At 35.7% G+C, this 18681-nt stretch overlaps 1 protein-coding gene across 1 annotated transcript; it reads right to left on the reverse strand.

The window, feature by feature from the left end:
• Positions 1–17693: 17693 nt before the first annotated feature.
• Positions 17694–18296, reverse strand: LOC132624372 (uncharacterized). Its single transcript, XM_060339163.1, has one exon. The coding sequence runs from the start codon at positions 18294–18296 to the stop codon at positions 17694–17696; it is 603 nt and encodes a 200-aa protein (XP_060195146.1).
• Between the last annotated feature and the right edge of the window lie 385 nt (positions 18297–18681).

The following is an 18681-nucleotide window of genomic DNA, read 5'->3' on the forward strand; positions in this document are numbered from 1 at the left end:
ACATCATCAGCATAAGCCAAGTGATTGATCCTTAGACCTTTAGCATTCATATTGTAACCAATGTATCTTTATTTTTCATGAATCTTGTTAAGAAACTTAGTAAGAAGTTCAGTAGTTAGAATAAAAAGAGATGGGGATAGAGGATCCCCTTGCTTAAGACCCCTAGCGGAGTGAAAAAAGCCTCTACTTTCAACGTTGATGATGATAGAATACCAGACATCTGAGAGCAGTCTCCAAACTAAGTCAATAAAGAATTCAGAGAAACCAAACCTTCTAAGCATAAATATGATACAAAGTAGGGATATGCATATTGACGGCTAAACCAATAACCCAAATCGATTATTGGGATATCGGGTTAATGGTTCAAGTTAATGGATTACTGGTTCGGATATCGGGTGGTGCCCTGTGGTTATTAGCTTATTGGGTCAGGTCGCGGTTTGGCAATTTTTATTAACGGGTGAACCGATAACTCGATAACCATTTATTTAATTTTAATTCTAGCTTTTATATACAAAGTCACTTGACCAGATTTAGGGTTATTACTTGATTTCCACTTCATAAACAGTCTCTCAAGTCTCAAGTGGCGATTTCACTTGACTCGTAAACATTGCTTGTGAGAAAAAAGGGTACTAAATTATAATTGGGGTTTTATGTTTTGCATTTCATCACTTTCTGGTTCTGCTTGAGTGCTTTTCTTGCCTCTTCTTTGACAACCGCAAACAGGTTCTACTAACTTATAAAGTTTATTTTCAAAATATAGCTTTAATGTTAAAACTTCCAAGTTTTGATGGTCTTTTGCTTTACCTTCGAAATAAAAGAAGTGGGTCTCTTTTACCTCTCTACATTGCTTTCAATTCTCGCTCTTGTTTCTATTTTTTATATTTCTCTTTCGTTCAAAACCGTGCATGGGTTTTTTGTTCTTGAAAACTTTTTCTGTGAAATCTTAACGGTCAAACCGATAACCCATTAATTTAACATGTCTACAAACCGGTAACCAATAGGTTGAACCAATAACTTTGAAACCGAACCGAACAAACCGATATGTAGCCTTAATACAAAGCCAAGAAATTCTACCATAAGCTTTTTCCATATCCAATTTATATTATTGCTATTTCCTTTATTAATATCATGAACTATCTCCTGGGTAAGTAGAATATTCTCTGTAATGAGTCTTTCACTTATAAATCCAGTCTGATTTTCATATACTAATTTAGGTAACAAAATATTTAATCTCGAAGCCATGATTTTAGAAATAATTTTATTAGAGAAATTAGTCAGACTGATAGGCCTCAATTGAGAAAAACTAGTAGGTTCATCTACTTTAGGTATTAAAATTAAACAAGTACGAGTAAAATACTTTGTTAACCTTTTACCACAATAGAAACTCTGCACAAATTTGATCAGGTCATTTTTAATGATACTCCAACATTTCTAGAAAAAGAAACCATTAAAGCTATTTGGACCAGCAACACTATTAGGACTGAGATCCATTATTGCTTTATTAATCTCTTCTTCTTCTGGAAACCTGTTCAGCCTCTGACTATCCTCTTCCTTGACTAGCTTTTCAATATGATGAAGAACTCTAAAATCTGGAATTTGTGCAGTCTCAGTGAATATATTGCCAACATATTGCACTGTTGCATCTCCAATGGCCAAATTTCCTTCCACCCAGGCTCCATCTGAGTTTTTAATTCTATTCAGAGTAGCCCTTCTTCTCTTGTGTTTAATAGAGCTGAAGAAATACTTTGTGCAAGTATCTCCCTCTTCATTCCATTGGATATTAGCTTTCTGTTGTAGCATGTTGTCTTGTGAGCCTGCCCATTTAATGTACTCAGCGTTGATTCTATTTAGATCTTGTCTATTTTTCTCAGAGTCATCATTGTACATTTTGTCTTCAAGGTCAGGAATAAGTTGTTCATATTGCTTGACCTTTTCAAAGACATTTCCAATGACTTCTTTGGACCATTTACTTAATACTTTAGTAAGTCTTTTCAGCTTCTCTTATAGAATCCACATAGCATTGCCTTGCACCTCCTCCATCCAAGAGTTCCGAACAATTTGTTGAAAATCTGGCTGCATTATCCAAAAATTCAAGAATCGAAAATAGCTCACAGAATTGTTAGTAACTTCTTTGTAGTTAAATAAAATTAGATTGTGGTCTGAACTTGTCCTAGCCTTGTGCTTAACCATGCTGATGCCCACGTTGTCATTCCAGTCCTCATTGTATAGAACTTTGTCTAGTCTTTTACATATCCTGTTGCCTTTTTGCCTACCATTGGTCCAATTGAAGGGATTTCCACTGTAACCTGCATCTGCTAGTCCACAATCATCTAAGCAGGTGATGAAATCCATACTTTGGCTCATTCTATGAGGTATACCCCCTTTCTTTTCACTGGGAGACAAAATCACATTGAAGTCTCCGAGGACAGCCCAAGGACCATCTATTTGAGAAGAGTTTTGTCTAAGCTTGTGCCAGTAGTTTTCTTCTTTTCCTGGCTGAGGTCTTAGCATAAATAACTACGAACCAAAAGTTTCTATTAGTGGTCAACTGTTTGATCTTCATAGTGATATGCTGATTGTTGTTGGAAGTAACAGAGCAATCTAGTTTATCTTCCCAAAAACACCATATTTTTCCATTCCTATTGGCTACTGCATTCTGAAAACCCATTTTCTTCTTGTATTTTTTCCAGATTGGAGTCATCTATGAAAGGTTCTTGAACTGTCACAAACTGAGCCTTGTTCATTTCGACAATTTTAATCAGTCTTATAAAAGCCTTTTTGGACTTAACCCCCTCTAATATTCCATGATATTGTATTAATCATAATAACACAATTGGGATAAGGGGAGATCAAGCAACACTGCTTCTTTGTCTTCTCCTACTTCTAGATCTATTTCCATTAGTAGCTCTCATATTTCTAGTTATGGATCTGCCTCTTGGAGACAAACTGTGTTTGTGAGTAACTGCATCCAAAGCCATACTAATAGCTTGTACCTCAGCTTTGTGACAGGATCAAAAGCCTCTATCAGTTTATTTGGTGTGTCTGAGTCCTTGTCTGAAACTTCCAGTCCATCATCTTGTTCCTTGGTATCTTTCTTTATAGGAGACTCTGCAAAGTTAAGATGGATCGAGATGGCTCCTCCCTTATCAGGGGTTCCCATAGGATCTGCTTCATTAGTAGATTGTGTTACTTCTTTCTCTTTAGGGGGATCAGAAGTCTTATATATACTTTCCCCCTCAATGTTGTTATCAATGTTGCCATCTTTCAAACTTTTTTAGGGGTCTCATTGTATTCCTTAAGCTCAATTTCATCATCTGCATCTCTGACCATACTTTTTTCTTGATCCCTGTCTAAAGTCATTTTTAGATGCTTGATCTTGTTAGTCTTGACAGTTTTCAGCTTTCTGGCTTACCTTTTTTTCTGATTTTTTTTTCTTTCTAGCTCTTTCCATTGCATAAGCTATGCTCATTTTGTTCTCAGTCTTCTCCTGCACCATTACATCAGATTGATGTGTGATAGAGATAACTTCAAATTGTCCTTCCTTGTTGTGTGATAATGTCTGCTTGTTTTTTTTCCTCTTTTTTGTTTTTGTCATCTACTTCCTGCACCTCATTAATATCCTGCACTTCATTGTTGACTCTCTTGTCATTAACTTGGCTGGATTTCTCTTTGGTATTTTCTTTTTGTTTGTTGGCTTTCTTCTTAGTCTCCTTGTTATTAGGGGCAGTTTCTCCTTTCCCTTCTTGTCTCTTTTTTGTACCACTGCCATCAGTTTCTTCTTTTTGCCCTCCTTCATTCTTGTTATTCTCTTCACTTTGTTTCTTTGTCTCCTCCTTTTCGGATTCCTTCTTTCCTTCTTCATTGTTCATCTTTGCCTTAGCCCTGATCCTTTCCAGTACTCTGCATTCAGTGGCAGAGTGTACCAGTTTTTTGCAATGTTTACAGTACTTTGGCATAAACTTGTATTCAATCTTTTGCTCGAAACCTTTCAAAGGGGAGTCTTCAACTTTATCCCCAATCCATATACTTTCAACCAGTGGTTTCAAAAGGTCCAATTCTACTCTCACTTTAGCCATTCTTGGCCTAGTCTTATTTTTGGTAGCGGCATCAGACTCTTGCGGGGTACTAATAACACTAGCAATTTGTCTAAGATAGAGCCAATTGTGTAGGTGAATAGGTAATTTAGGAAGAAGTGCCCAAACTGGGGCTATGGTAAATCTTCCTCTGGTTCGAAATTAGGGCTCCATTTTTGTAACCACATGTGCAGCCCATTGATGTCCACAGATCTTCTAAACCAAGTAGTATTAAAATCTTCTTTATTGGTGAAATCCAAGAAGACATTAAAATTATCAAAGGCACCAATTCTAACCGTACCTTTAAGGGAGAACAGTTCAGAGAATCTGGATCTAATTTTGTCAATTTGAGGGCGATTGCTCAAGAACCTTCCAACAATGGTTCTTCTACTATCCGCTGCCATAACTCCATGGTATTGTCTGGTCTTAAAGATTACAGTCGTCTTACCGTTGTGAGAAGTCTTTTTAGCTCTAACAGCTTCCTTTGCTTGTCTGAAAATAGTAGCCGGAGAGATGGAAGTCGTTACCACAGCATCGGCAAAGGGTGCTTTATCTTGAGATTCATGAGTGATATTTGTTACTTGAGTTCTGGGGGTAATGTGGCTATTATTCATTTCTCTAAAGGAGTTGATTTCTCAAACGGGCATTCAGTTAATAGTAATTATCTTAAAAGTTACTTTTTATTTTGTAATGAAAAGTCACTCTCAACCAATTCATGTTATATATTCATGAATTTGCTGATGTGGAACTTTTTTAAGCCAAACTTCTAAAAATAAAAAGCTACCCATCTTAACCGTCTGCTCCACTAGCCTGACCCGCCGAAATTATATGGGTTGAATATACGATGCAGAGAATATGTCATTTCTTCCACTACTACCTTGATCAACCAGTATTTGTCCTTAACAAAATCTGTGTATATCTAACTAAAAGTCTTCTTATATACTTTTGCTGATTTCGTACCATGATAACAAAAGCATAGATGTAACAATATCTATTTTCAACTTTAACTCTTTTCCCCACTTTTCTTGATTATTATTAATTGTGAATTTAGGATTTTGAATCCGTCTCTATTTTCAACTTTAACTCTTTTCCCCACTTTTCTTGATTATTATTAATTGTTTTAATTTAATATACGCAGTGGATAATGCATGACTGGGGAGACAAAAATTGTGTGAAGATCTTGAAAAACTGTCAAAAGGCGATACCGGAGAAAACTGGAAAAGTGATCATAATTGAGGCAGTGTTGAAGTCGGAGGGTGAGGGATTGTTTGACGATATGGGATTCCTATATGATCTGGTTATGATAGCACACGGCAGTGGTGGCAAAGAAAGGAGTGAAGATGAGTAGAATAAATTGTTAAAAGAAGCTGGATTTCTGCGTTACAATATCATTGAAATTCCTTCTTGCCTCTCTATTATTGAGGCCTACCCAAAGTGATGATTTTTGGCATTTCTAATCGAAAGATGTCACGCAAGAATTTTATTCTATTTTAAAAAGTTCAACATGTTGTATTACTCAGTAGACTGAATAAGTAGAAATAATCTTTAAAGTTTAGAGTAATTCCAAATATTATTTCTAATCTATATTATATTAAAATGAGGGTAATCTAGTTTGATATTAAGCCAAGTGGCGTAATATGAACAAGCCAATTGACACTTTTAAGACAAAATCTAAATATATTTAAGACAAATCTAATAAGGATTAGGGATTTATTAGATAAGAGATTGAGGAATTAATTAGACATGAGGAAGATTAGGGAATTAATTAGATGGGAGATTGAGTTTGAAATTTTTTGGTAACTAAATAAAAATCATGAATATATCTTCCCTATACCAAATTTTATACACATAAGAAATAAAATATAGTTAAGAATTTTTTACAATTGTAGTACGAATGGATTGTGATACTTACTACCTGTTTCGCCATGAGAATTTTTCACCTATTATTTCGCTTTATTTGGAAATCAACGTTTAGTCATGAAAATTCCAAATACAACTGGAATTTGAAAAACACCTAAAATCCTGTTTTCACTTTCAATATATTTAAACAATCAAATATTCTTTGCAAAAACTATAACCAAATTAAACACAACTTCATCTTCAACTCCAACTTCAAAATTCCAAATAAAGTGAGAAATATTTGGTTTTCATGGCCAAACGCTTACTTAACTATTTGGAAAACAAAATTGCTCCATAAACTTTTCCCAACGGTTGTTATTGCAATGACGTGCAATAACTTTTTTTGTTGTTGCCAAAAGTATTTTTTGCAACAATAATCAATACTATGGCAACAAAATTAAATTGTTTGGCAACAAAAAAGTTCATTTGCCAACAATAAAAGTAAGTTGTTGTCAAATATTAAATTTTTTATTGTCATTTCTATACTTTCTTATAGTGTCAAAATTCACTGCCTTTTCTTTTTTCTCCATCAAATCTTATTGGTCTATATAAAGTTTGTTAGAAACCAATCACAAAATAAGGAACACAAAAAATGAAAAAAATCAAAATTTTCAGCATTAAAAATAGAATGGTCAAAAAAGAGTCCGCGCTAAAAATAGAATAATACGACTTATATTAATTATAGATGAGAATGATTTCTTTTAATTATAATGAGAAAAACTCAAACTATGGATAAGACCATATAACAGGGTTTTAATATATGAAACCCAAAATAAAAAATAATTAATAACCTTTTTTTTTTTGGGTTAAAAGATATTACTATATATTATAAGTATTAAAAATATTACATAGTGGGTTTTAGTCCCTAATCTTGTACATAATACATATTCCAATTCCTGAACTATGCTAAACATAAGTGAGATTTGTTCCCTTCTTGGCAAGGTGTTTCCTTCAATCATTCATTTATGTATTTGTCTAGTTATATATGAAGTGTGTGTTTTCATCCTAACCAGAGGTCTTCAATTCGAGCTCAGGGACCGGCGAACCTCTTGGTGGGGAGCTTTTTACTCTCTCCTTAGTAGGTTTCTCTGTGCAAATGTGGATTAGTCGGGCTAGTGAGTTTTGAATTCCTAATGGAAGAAGAGAAATACATGTGTTTCATTTCGAGGTGGGAATACAAACTAGTTTTCCTTCAGTCCCCATTCCGGAGTTGATGAGTCCAACAATATGAAGATGCATGTGCTCCAATTGCTGAGGGGTTATATTGACTGATTTATTACGAGGGTCTTTGAAGATACTAATAGTCTCGGTATTGCAGTAAAGATACTCAATTCTTTGAAGTCGATATTCAATGTTATAAGTGATGCCATAGAAAAAGCAATTGAAAATTGGTCAACTTGCAGTAACCTCGCATGAATTTGGATAATAACCGGGAAGCAAATCACAAAGAAAGTGCATCTCATTTGTAATAAGTAAATCATCAATCATATTGATTAAATCTTTTCTTGGTTAAATAGGTTCCTAAAAAAGCTCATCAACACTGCAAGAAAGTATAGAAATCGCAACAAAAAATTTTATATTTGGCAATAACTTAGTTTTATTGTTGGCAAATGATTTTTTGTTGCCAAAGAATTTAATTTTGTTGTCATAGTATTGATTATTGTTGCAAAAAGTACTTTTGGCAACAAAAAAAAAAGTTGTTGCAGGTTGTTGCAATAACAGCCGTTGGAAAAAGTTCATGCAACAAAAAAAAAAATTGTTGCCAAAAGTACTTTTTGTAACAATAATCAATCCATGGCAACAAAAAAAAATTTGTTGCCAAATACATTTGCAATGTGGTTTTTGACATGGTTCTACACTGCCTCTTGATATTGTTTCTCCAGTTTAAGTATATTTATGACACTACCACCACCTTAACCTTAGAGCTGGCATTAGCATAACATCCATGGAAGCAAGAGGAAAATTAATTAAATTTAGCGGTCAAATTGCTGTCCTTTCTTGTTTATGAGAACTCGAAGTCCTTAGAATCAATTGCGATCGGATACTCATCAGTAAGGTTAAAATTATACTCCTCGCAACAAATCTATAGGTCACCTTAAGCTCAGAGAGTGGTTTTATAATCCTTCTGTTAAAGGAAATGAGTTGGCTTATACCAATGTAATGCCTTATGTGGAGCCAAAGACATAAAGTGGTGTAGAGACATCTTAAGAAGTAATCCTATAGCAAATCACACACAATCTGGTTTCGAAGATAAGGTTTTCGATCGGGAAAAATACTTCTGATTGTTTTACAATTTCATATGAGGTGTACATGGATAAAACTGTTAAAGGTAACAGCAAAATTTGAAAGATCTGTTAGTTTTGGTTTTAGGACCTACATTGTACATGCATTAAGGACTATGTGATTGTAAAGGACCAAAATGAAACAACCTAATACATTAAGGACCATTTTGATCATTTTCTCTGCTACAAGCAGCCACCTAGTGTCATCTATATATCTACGGCAAAGGCTCAAATATGTCCCTGAACTATACAAAATTGCACATATTTGCCCGTCGTTAAAAGGTTGGTGCAAAGATGCCCCTAACGTTTTTTTTTTTTTTTTGGCTATATATGCCCTTGAGTTAACGGAAAATATTGGAGGGCATATTTGTTCAGTTTCGCATAGTATAGGGGCATATTTGATCCATTGAAATTCGTGAATATTATGGCACAAATAGTTTTCAGATTTTTTTGTAGTGCACTTTATGCTAGCCAATGATTTATTGCAACTGCATTTTGAAACTCCACACTTATCGTACAACCCCTCACTTTTCTCTCTTATTCTTTCACTTGTTTATGAAATGTCGGAAGCTTCGAGTTCTTTAAATAGTAGTGGAAGGGTTTGTGGATATGGAGTTGTGGAAGGGTTTGTGGACGTGGAGTTACTGCACTCCATCTCACTTATGGACTTCAAATAATTCTAATAAATTTCGATTATGCGTGAAATTCGCGAAAGGGCCAAACCACATTGAATGTTATGTAAGAAATCGTATAAATGCTTAAAATGTGATACTCTTTCTATTATTATTATCAAAAAATTTAGCACTGCGGGAGACATTTTTTCATGTGTCATAAGTCTAATGTAAGTTATCTCCTATTTTATGTTTATGTTTTATTGCGGCAATTATTGCATCCATTATCGTGTAGATATTGGGACTGAGAAGACGAAAAATATCCAGAAAGAACTATCCAGATCATCAACAAATTGAAAAATAAAAATGGTATTATCATTAGTAAAAAAAATCTTTTGAAAAGGGGAAATGGTGCTCTTGTTTGTGAAAACAGTCTTTAAAAGATAGTTGTAATTGCATTTGCTCTTTTAGTTGTATAATTTTGATGTAATGCAATGGTGGATGGATTGTAATTACAAATGTTTTTTTATGTTTTGGAATGCAATGATATTTTGTGTCATGATATTCACGAATTTCAATGGATCAAATATGCTCCTATACTATGCGAAACTGAACAAATATGTCCTTCAACATTTTCCGTTAACTCAAGGGCATATATAGCGGAAAAAAACGTTAGGGGCATCTTTGCACCAACCTTTTAACGACAGACAAATATGTGCAATTTCGTATAGTTCAGGGGCATATTTGAGCCTTTGCCGATATATCTATTATAATTCTGGGATAAAGGCCCGATGAAGTGGCACTCTCATAGATGAGTATTGCTATTTATCTTTTTCCCTGTTTTTTTTTTACTTTTCCCCTATTTATCTTCCTAATTATTATGAAAAAAGGAATCAAGAGTTGCATTTGTTGCCTTCCTAAAAGAGTGGAATGGTTGCAACTTCCTAAAATAACGTACCAATTTTAAATGTTGCTAGGTAATGGTGGCAATTAAAGTTAATTAACAAAAAAACATTCAAACATCAACTTTTCCTTCTTTTCTTCCTTCCCTTCTCACACCACACCAGAAAGTTAGATGTGTTGACTGTTGCCTTTCTGTTCTGTTCCAAATTATCCCAAGAAGAGTAATTTGAAATAAGAATACAAGAAGAGCATAAAAAAATCTTAGAATAGTCGAGTTGTGTCAAATAAGGCCATCACTTTGGTGCAGATCAGAAATCTACCCTTCCGAATTTCTTCTTGTGTCATAATAGGCGAACATACATTCATCAACACGAAAAAGGAAGTTCAATGGCGGCGGAAGTTTCATCGTCAGATATGGTCACATGAGTTTTGGAAAGCATAAATATACTATTCCGTTAGTTTTAAGTTTGAATGATTTACAAATATATATACTCCTATAATTTATTCTTTGTTGCTTATTTTAGCATTTTTTCTTTGTTATTTTTTCATCTCTTCTTCGACTTTCTTACTATATGATTCTTCACAATTAAATAGTTGCTTTGATATGTTCGACTTTAAAATTGAAAGTCATTTTTATTCATCATTTTTTGTTGGCATCTATACTTTTGAACATGGTTAGTGTTGATCACATCAATACCACACTTGGGATTGATGATCGTCAATGCCTTCGCTTTAACTTTAGAGTATGGGATAGTTCTCCTAAAAAATAAATGGAACTTCCTTTGTGAGGTTGTTGTTGTCTCCTTTTCATTTGAAGAGATAATACTCTTTATTATTTGGATATTAGAAAAATACTAATTCGTAAATACAATGAGGTTTTCCTAGTGGTAAAAACTTGGATATAACGTGATTAATTCAGTTTTTTCTTTGATAACTATTTTGGAGCGAGTGTTTTTATGCTCTGTATTGATTTCACGAGTCATGCTCGGCATTATTTGTGTTCTGTAATTGCTATTTCATACATCTAATTTGTGAAAAAATGCACCAAACGTAACTACATTTAATAATGCATCTAATCTGTGAAGAAGTTCTGGTCAACAACTTCCAAAATTTGCTACTCTTTGCAAATTCACAATGAGGCAAGGATCACAATCGTACTATCACACATGACACAACTTATAATGATTTTTTATGGTATCATATTTGGATGCATGCTCTATAAGTGAAAGTAACATTGATTTAGTGATTTTCTACTAATAGTATCAAGCTATCTGATATTCGTTTTCCCCATATTATAGAATTATGCATATAATTTTGTATTTCTAAATTCTTTTCACAAACTTCTCAGTTATTTTTTCCATTCTCATTCTTAATAGTCAAAGATTTGTTGCTTTTGTGTATCTATAATTTTGACTTTAAGAGAATAAAGAAGGAAAGAAGAAGAAACCAAAAGCAATTAAGGAGGAGAAAAGACAAACGATCCCGTGATCATAAAAATCTAGCAGTTATGCCTCTTGGAAAAAGAGAACAAGAGTTGTACCATTATCACCTTAAATATTAACTTGCGATCTGAAGTTAGTTCCTGAAAATTCACACACTGAATGAGTCATTCGGAAGGTAACTACCAAGACATTAATCTAGGCATCTAAGAAAATAACATGTTAGAAACTTCTTCCTTTTATAGACATAAAATAATGAATGAGTACACCAGAAGTTTTATTGTGAAATTTAGAGTGCTGGATTTGCAGAAAATATGCTGAAATGTGGAGATTTTTTAGCTATAGTTTTAGAGTCCCAATATGGGTAGAATATGTGCTAAAATGTGACATTTACAGTCCTAAAATGCGCAGAAAATGTCTTGAAATTTACAGTTTTTATTGATGAAGTATAGTGTGCTGAAATGGGCTGGTGAATTGTGCTGAAAGTGTGTTGAAAGGCTGCTAAAACTGCACTATAAAGAGAGCAGTAAAAGTCTAGGCTCGACAAATCTTTGATCTCCACAAGTCTTTAATCATGATAAAGTATATTGTCCATTGTGAAATTGTATATTCAATACTTTTATTGTATACAAAACTAGAGAAAATTTTATATCAAGGAACAAATGTTACAATCAGAAACACTTATTAGAAGATAAAATTGATCAAAAAGTATTGACATTTGTTATCATTTATTATAGCTTCTTGAGATATGTGACAATATTGAATCTCCACGTTTATGTTTGAAAATATTGCTATAAATGTCTTTACTTTTTACAAGTAATGACCTTTACGTTATTTTTATTATTTGGATCTTAGCGAAGGACCATTTATAAGCTAAATGAGGTCATTCACGACTGCACGAAGAGCAAGTAAATTACCTAGTTTCTATATATTTTTGTGAGCAAAATGTTTATCTTTAGAACTGGATAGTGCTCTTGCAAGTTGCACCAGTCAGCCAAATGGAATTCTTGATAAAATCATTTTCACCTCCAACTTTGTTTTAAAAATCAAACTCCCCCCTCAACTATGAACAATAGTCATTCTCCTCCCTTTATTCTACGCAATGTCTATTTTACCCTTGACATTTTCAATCCTTCATCTATGTAATACATTTTTATATTATATAAGATTTATTTTTTTAACCTAGGTATTTATAGATTATTATTTAAGTTCATATTATACGTAGAATAATTGTTTTATGAATTTATCACAAAATCTAATGTTACTTTTTGTGATTGATATTTTAATACACACGCGCGCGCGCGCGCGCATATTATCTGTTATTTTTACATATATATGTATATGTATATTTAAGTTTCACTTCTCTCTTATCCTCTATTGTCAATATATAAACGAGTTTTGATTGAAAGATATTTATAAAGTTATTTTTACCTGTTATTTTTACTTGTATAAATAAATATCAGAGTTTTGATTATTATTAATAAAAAGAAATTCTTTTTCTTCTCATTTATTTCATTATAGAACGACATTAAGTTATATACTCAACTTGTATTTCTCACTTTTCTTTTTTCGTCTCGAAAGTAATATTTATTTTTCTATAGGAAATTTTTTACATAGATTAAAGAGATAAAAAAACCTTGATTTTAAAGAAGTAAAAATAAAAAAGACAAGTTGATAAAGTAAGGATAAAATAGGAACCTAAAAAATTCAATTAAGATAAAGGGGAGAGAATGACTATTGTTCAAAGTTGAGGGGGGAGTTTGATTTTTTAAAACAAAGCGGGTGGTAAAATAGATATCCACCCGTGTATTTATACTAATTTTATATTACTGATGGCATTTTGATATTTGAATATTAAAGTTTTATGAGTGAGCAAGAAAGTTCTTTAAAGATAACGTAATAGTGAAGGATTATACGAGTTTTAGAAGATTGTTTAGAGTTTAAAAGGTAAAATGATTCTCACCTTGGCACAATACACAACTTTTTAGCCTTGGATAGAATCATACGTTCACTTAAAGTGCTTCACCATTCAGTATTTTAATATTTTAAGGTTCTGAAAATACTAATATGAAATTATTCGTTTTTCAGATAAAAAAAAAACTCTTTCTATTTCAATTTATGTGTGGTGTTTCAATTAAATACGGAGTTTAATAAATAAAAGATTTTTTTTTTTGAAATTCATGCTCTAAAATAAGTCATATAATTTGTGTGAATATAAATCATCTCATTAAGAATAAAATTGGTGTTTTGGAGTTAAATTAATACTAAATATAAAAATATATCACTTTTTTGCACGATTAAAAAAGAAAATAAGAGGAGTAATATTTGGTGCTCAATTAAAATCACATAGTGTCTTTCTTTTTTCCACCAAATTATGTAAATAAATAAAAACATTCTTTTAAGAAAGAAAAAAGTACTCTCTCTGTCCCAATTTATGTGATATAATTTCCTTTTTAGCCTGTTAAAAAAATGATATATTTCCTTATTTGACAATAATTTAACTTTAACGTTTATTGTAAGAGAATGTTTTCCTTGATTTTCTGTTCCCTTGAATGGGTTGATATACAACATTTACAACATAATTGTAGGCTACAAATTAGGAACTAATTTGACTAAATAATTCTAACATACACTATCCTAAAATAGAAGATTACAAATATATTTGACTAAATATTTACATAATCTAACACACCCCCGCAGTCAAAGCGGGAGGTTTACGAACGGTTAGACTGTCCCGAAAATCATCAAATAGTACGCGCAGAAGACCTTTGGTGAAAATGTCGGCAATCTGATAACGGGACGGAACATGTAGGAAACGAACCTCTCCACGTCTAACCTTTTCACGAACAAAGTGAATGTCCATTTCAATATGCTTGGTACGTTGATGTTGTGCCGGATTTCCAGACAAGTAAATGGCACTCACATTATCACAATAGACCAAAGTTGCTTTACGAATAGGATAATTGAGTTCAAGCAACAGATTACGAATCCAACAAGATTCAGAGACAACATTAGCAACCCCTCGGTATTCAGCTTCAGCACTTGACTTAGATAGAGTAGGTTGGTGCTTGGAAGACCAAGAAATCAAGTTATCTCCAAAATATACGCAATAACCCGATGTGGAGCGTCGAGTGTCTCGACATCCTCCCCAATCAGCATCTGTATATGAAAGTAGTGACTGGAGAGAGGTTTTGTATAAGTGTGTACCAAAGTCAATCGTACCTCGAATGTAACGCAAAATGCGTTTTAATGCTTCCATATGCTCGACTTTGGGATCATGCATAAACAAGCAAACCTGCTGGACCGCGTATGATATGTCTGGCCGAGTAAATGTCAAGTATTGCAAAGCACCTGCCAGACGACGATACTTCGTAGGATCTTCATACGGGGCGCTCGAAGTGGCGCTGAGTTTGCCTTTTGTATCAACTGGAGTGGGGCAAGACTTACATTGTGACATGCCTGCCCTGTCAAGAATATCCTCTGCATACGAACTCTGAGACATGAATAGGGTATTTTTGTCCCGGGAGACGGCAATCCCCAAAAAATAGCTCAACGGACCCAAGTCTTTCATTGCAAATTCCGTAGCTAACTTGGACATAATACCTAGTCTGAGAGATTCTGAAGATGCAGTTAGAATAATATCATCCACATATAACAAAATGTAAGCAGTATCTTTGCCACGACAATAACTGAAGAGAGAGTTGTCAGATGTACTATGCGAGAAACCAATGGTTGCAACATATTCAGCAAAACGCTGATACCATGCCCGTGGTGCCTGTTTCAAGCCATAAAGAGACTTACGCAAGAGACAAACATGATCAGGACGAGCCGGATCCCGGAATCCCAGAGGCTGATACATATAGACGGTCTCATTCAAATTGCCATGTAAGAAAGCATTCTTTACATCAAGTTGGTGAATGGGCTAAGAATGAGATAAAGCAATAGTAAGAACCACACGGATAGTCGCCGGCTTGACCACCGGACTGAAAGTCTCGTCACAATCAACACCTTCCCGTTGAGACCTGCCATCACTTAAAAGACGGGCTTTATGCCTCTCAAAAGAACCATCAGATTTCTTTTTATGCCGAAAAATCCATAAAGACCGAATAATATTAGCATTGGGAGGACGAGGGACCAACTCTCAAGTCTTACCATCAATAAGAGCATTATATTCATCTTGCATAGCATTTTTCCAATTCGGGTCATTAAGTGCACCGACGGGATTCCGGGGAATAAGGGAGATGGAATTGGTGGTGGCACCTAAAGCTTGATTATGGTATTTCAAGTTCGGCTTAAATATCCCATGTTGACAGTCATGCGAGGAACAGGCGGGGGGCTGGCAGGGAAGGGCCTGCTCACGGTGTGGGGGGCTGACAGCGGGTGGGGGGCTGGCAGCGAGGGAGACGGGGGGCTGGCAGTGGCGGGACTGCCAGCTGGACCGCGAGTGGATTGGGGGGGGGGGGAGCTGGCGGTCAGCTGGGGTGGTGGGAGGGTTCGGCTGGACAAACGACGAGGGAGGAGAGGGGATGGTTGAGCTCGGGTGGTGGGTTGCAGGAGGTGGAGCAGCGGCCTAGTCATGCAACAAATGTATTCTCAATGGGGAATTATCATCACCCAAAAACTCATAGGAAGTAGAAGATAGAACTATTTATTTGCGAAAATGGAAAGGAGTTTTCATCAAACCACACATGCCGAGCAATGATTATTTTTCGGCTCGATAAATCATAGCATTTGTATCCCCGATGATTAGAAGGATACCCCAGGAAAACACACGGAGTGGACCTAGATTGGAGCTTATGAATTTGTGTGGACGGAAAAAGAGGAAAGCATAGACAACCAAAAACTCGAAGATGAAAGTAGGATGGATTCTTTTGATAAAGAATCTGAGTGGGTGTCTTATATGCTAAGATTTTAGAAGGGAGAATATTATGTAGGTACGTTGCCATGGTCAAGGCGTGATGCCAATAGGAGGGGGGCATGGATGCATGGGCAAGGAGTGTACGAACAATATTATTTATGGATTTAATTTTCCGTTCCGCCTTACCATTTAGGGGTGAGGTGTGCGGGCAAGAAAATCAGAAAAGCATCCCGTTTTGTTCACAAAATTTATGAAAAGGACCATTATCAAATTCACGCCCGTTGTCACATTGAAAAGTTTTGATTTCTTTTTCAAACTGAGTGCGAATGAAAATCCGGAAAGACAAGAAACAATCATAAACTTGGGACTTTGTTTTGATTGGAAAAGTCCAAAGAAAATTAGTGTAATTGTCAAGAAATAAAACATAATATCTGTGACCAGAAGAGCTAAGAACAGGTGAAGTCCATAAATCACTGTGAACAATGTCAAAGGGCATAGTAGTAGTTGAAAGAGAGTCATAAAAAAGCATTTTAATTAATTTCCCCAAAGGGCAAGAATGATAAACATTGTTTCGAGCCTTATTACATTCAATCAAATTACTACTACGTAAAGAACTAAGAATCACATCCCCGGATGACCTAAACGGGAGTGCCAAATATGAGAAAGGATAACGGTAAAAGCAGATGGTGCGGAAGACGAGATGGCTCGATAATTTTTGAAGAATGGATAAAGATCACCCGAACTCTCACATCTTATGAGTTTGCTCCCTGTCCGTAAATCCTTCACAGAAAAACCAAAAGGATCAAATTCAACAGAAACCATATTATCGATAGTAAATTTACGAACGGAAATAAGGTTTTTGATGAGTTTAGGTGCATGTAAGACATTTTTTAGGTTTAGGGAGGGGTTTACTTGAAGGGATGTATGACCATAACCACGAATCGGAATCATGTTACCATTACCAACAACAATGCCATTATTTTTGCTTAATTGATAATAAGACGAGAGAGTACCTTGTGAGTTGGTCATGTGAGATGTGGCTCCGGTGTCCATGTACTAATTGTTGTCATCGGGCGGATTCAAAGACATTGTGTGCATAGCCTGATCAATATCCGTGGGCGCATACCCACCATGTGATGACGGGGCTGACGAGTAGAACGACTGTGGAGGACGAGGACTAAGAACTCCCTGCTGCGAGGGAGCTGGGCGTGACTGCTGCCAGCCGCGGGGCTGCTGCCACCCAGCTGTGAGGTACGGGCACGGTGGGGTGGCCCACGATTGTGGCCCCAAGCAGCCCACGGTGGAAAATACCACGATGGGGCAGTAGTTCCCTGCTGCTGCGACGCGGCGGGCTGGTATGCCTGGGCATTGTTTCAGCTGCCCCCGCCGCTGCTTTGCCCATTCCCGCTGCCACCGCGGTTTTTGCGGTTGCCGCCGCTGCGATCGCGGTTGTTCTTCTTTCCACGATTGTGCGAATTTCCTCGATTGTTGAAGGCATTTTCAAAATTATTGGGCTGTCCATTACCGGAGAAATTATGAGGATTAACATTGTGGGAAATAAGAGAAACATTCGACCCGGAGTCGTGAATGGCATCCTCGGCATGGCTATCTTCCTCAAGCTCGAGCACCTACCGGAAAACGTCAAAAGATGGGAGAGGAGTACGGTGCTGCACCGTTGTTCGAAAAGTTTTATATTCATCCGACAACCCTCGCAGAAGACGAAGCACAAGTCGTTCGTCGGAAACTTTGTGACCGACATTAGTGAGATTGTCTGCAAGAACTTTCAGCCTGGTGCAGTATGCTTTCACATTCGAAAAATCCACCAATTTGGTGTTGGTGAATTTTGCATCAAGAGCAAGAACCCTAGCCGATTTGTTGTCCTGAAAGAGATGAACAAGGCGATTCCAAGCCTCGGCTGTGGTGTCCTCTTGATGAATGATTGTGTTGAGAAGATCATTCGATATCATACCATATATCCATTGCCGAACAATGTCATCTAGCCGTTCCCATGGGGCCTTAGTAGCAAGTTTTTCGGCTGCAGTTGCCGGTGGTGGCACGGTGGAGGAGGCAGGAGGTAGGATGTGGTCGATCACCAAGTTTGCACGACAATGGAACTTGAAGAGGGTAGCCCAGTTATTGTATTGGCTTCCTTCATAGTCAAGAACAATAGGAATGCATGATTTGATATTGGTGACTGTAGTCGCAGGATGCAACTTGGACGCGTCAACCATGGAGAGGAGGGGGAATGGCCGAAGGGGAGGAAAACGAAAGAGGGGGGGGGGGGGGGGGGGGGATCGGCGGCTAAGGGCTAGGGTTTAGGATGCTAGGGTTTTTAGGAGAAACCTAGTCTGATACCATGTAAAAGAATGTTTTCCTTAATTATTTTGTTCCCTTGAATGAGTTGATATATAACATTTACAACATAATTGTAGGCTACAAATTAGAAACTAATTTGACTAAATAATTCTAACATACGCTATCCTAAAATAGAAGATTACAAAATATATTTGACTAAATATTTATATAATCTAACATTTATCTTTTACGCTTAACGAGATGATTTATAACCATATAAATATCTTTAATTTATTTTAGATCATAAAATTCAAAAGTCAT

Source organism: Lycium barbarum, chromosome 12 (assembly GCF_019175385.1).
Source record: "Lycium barbarum isolate Lr01 chromosome 12, ASM1917538v2, whole genome shotgun sequence".
NCBI lineage: Eukaryota > Viridiplantae > Streptophyta > Magnoliopsida > Solanales > Solanaceae > Lycium > Lycium barbarum.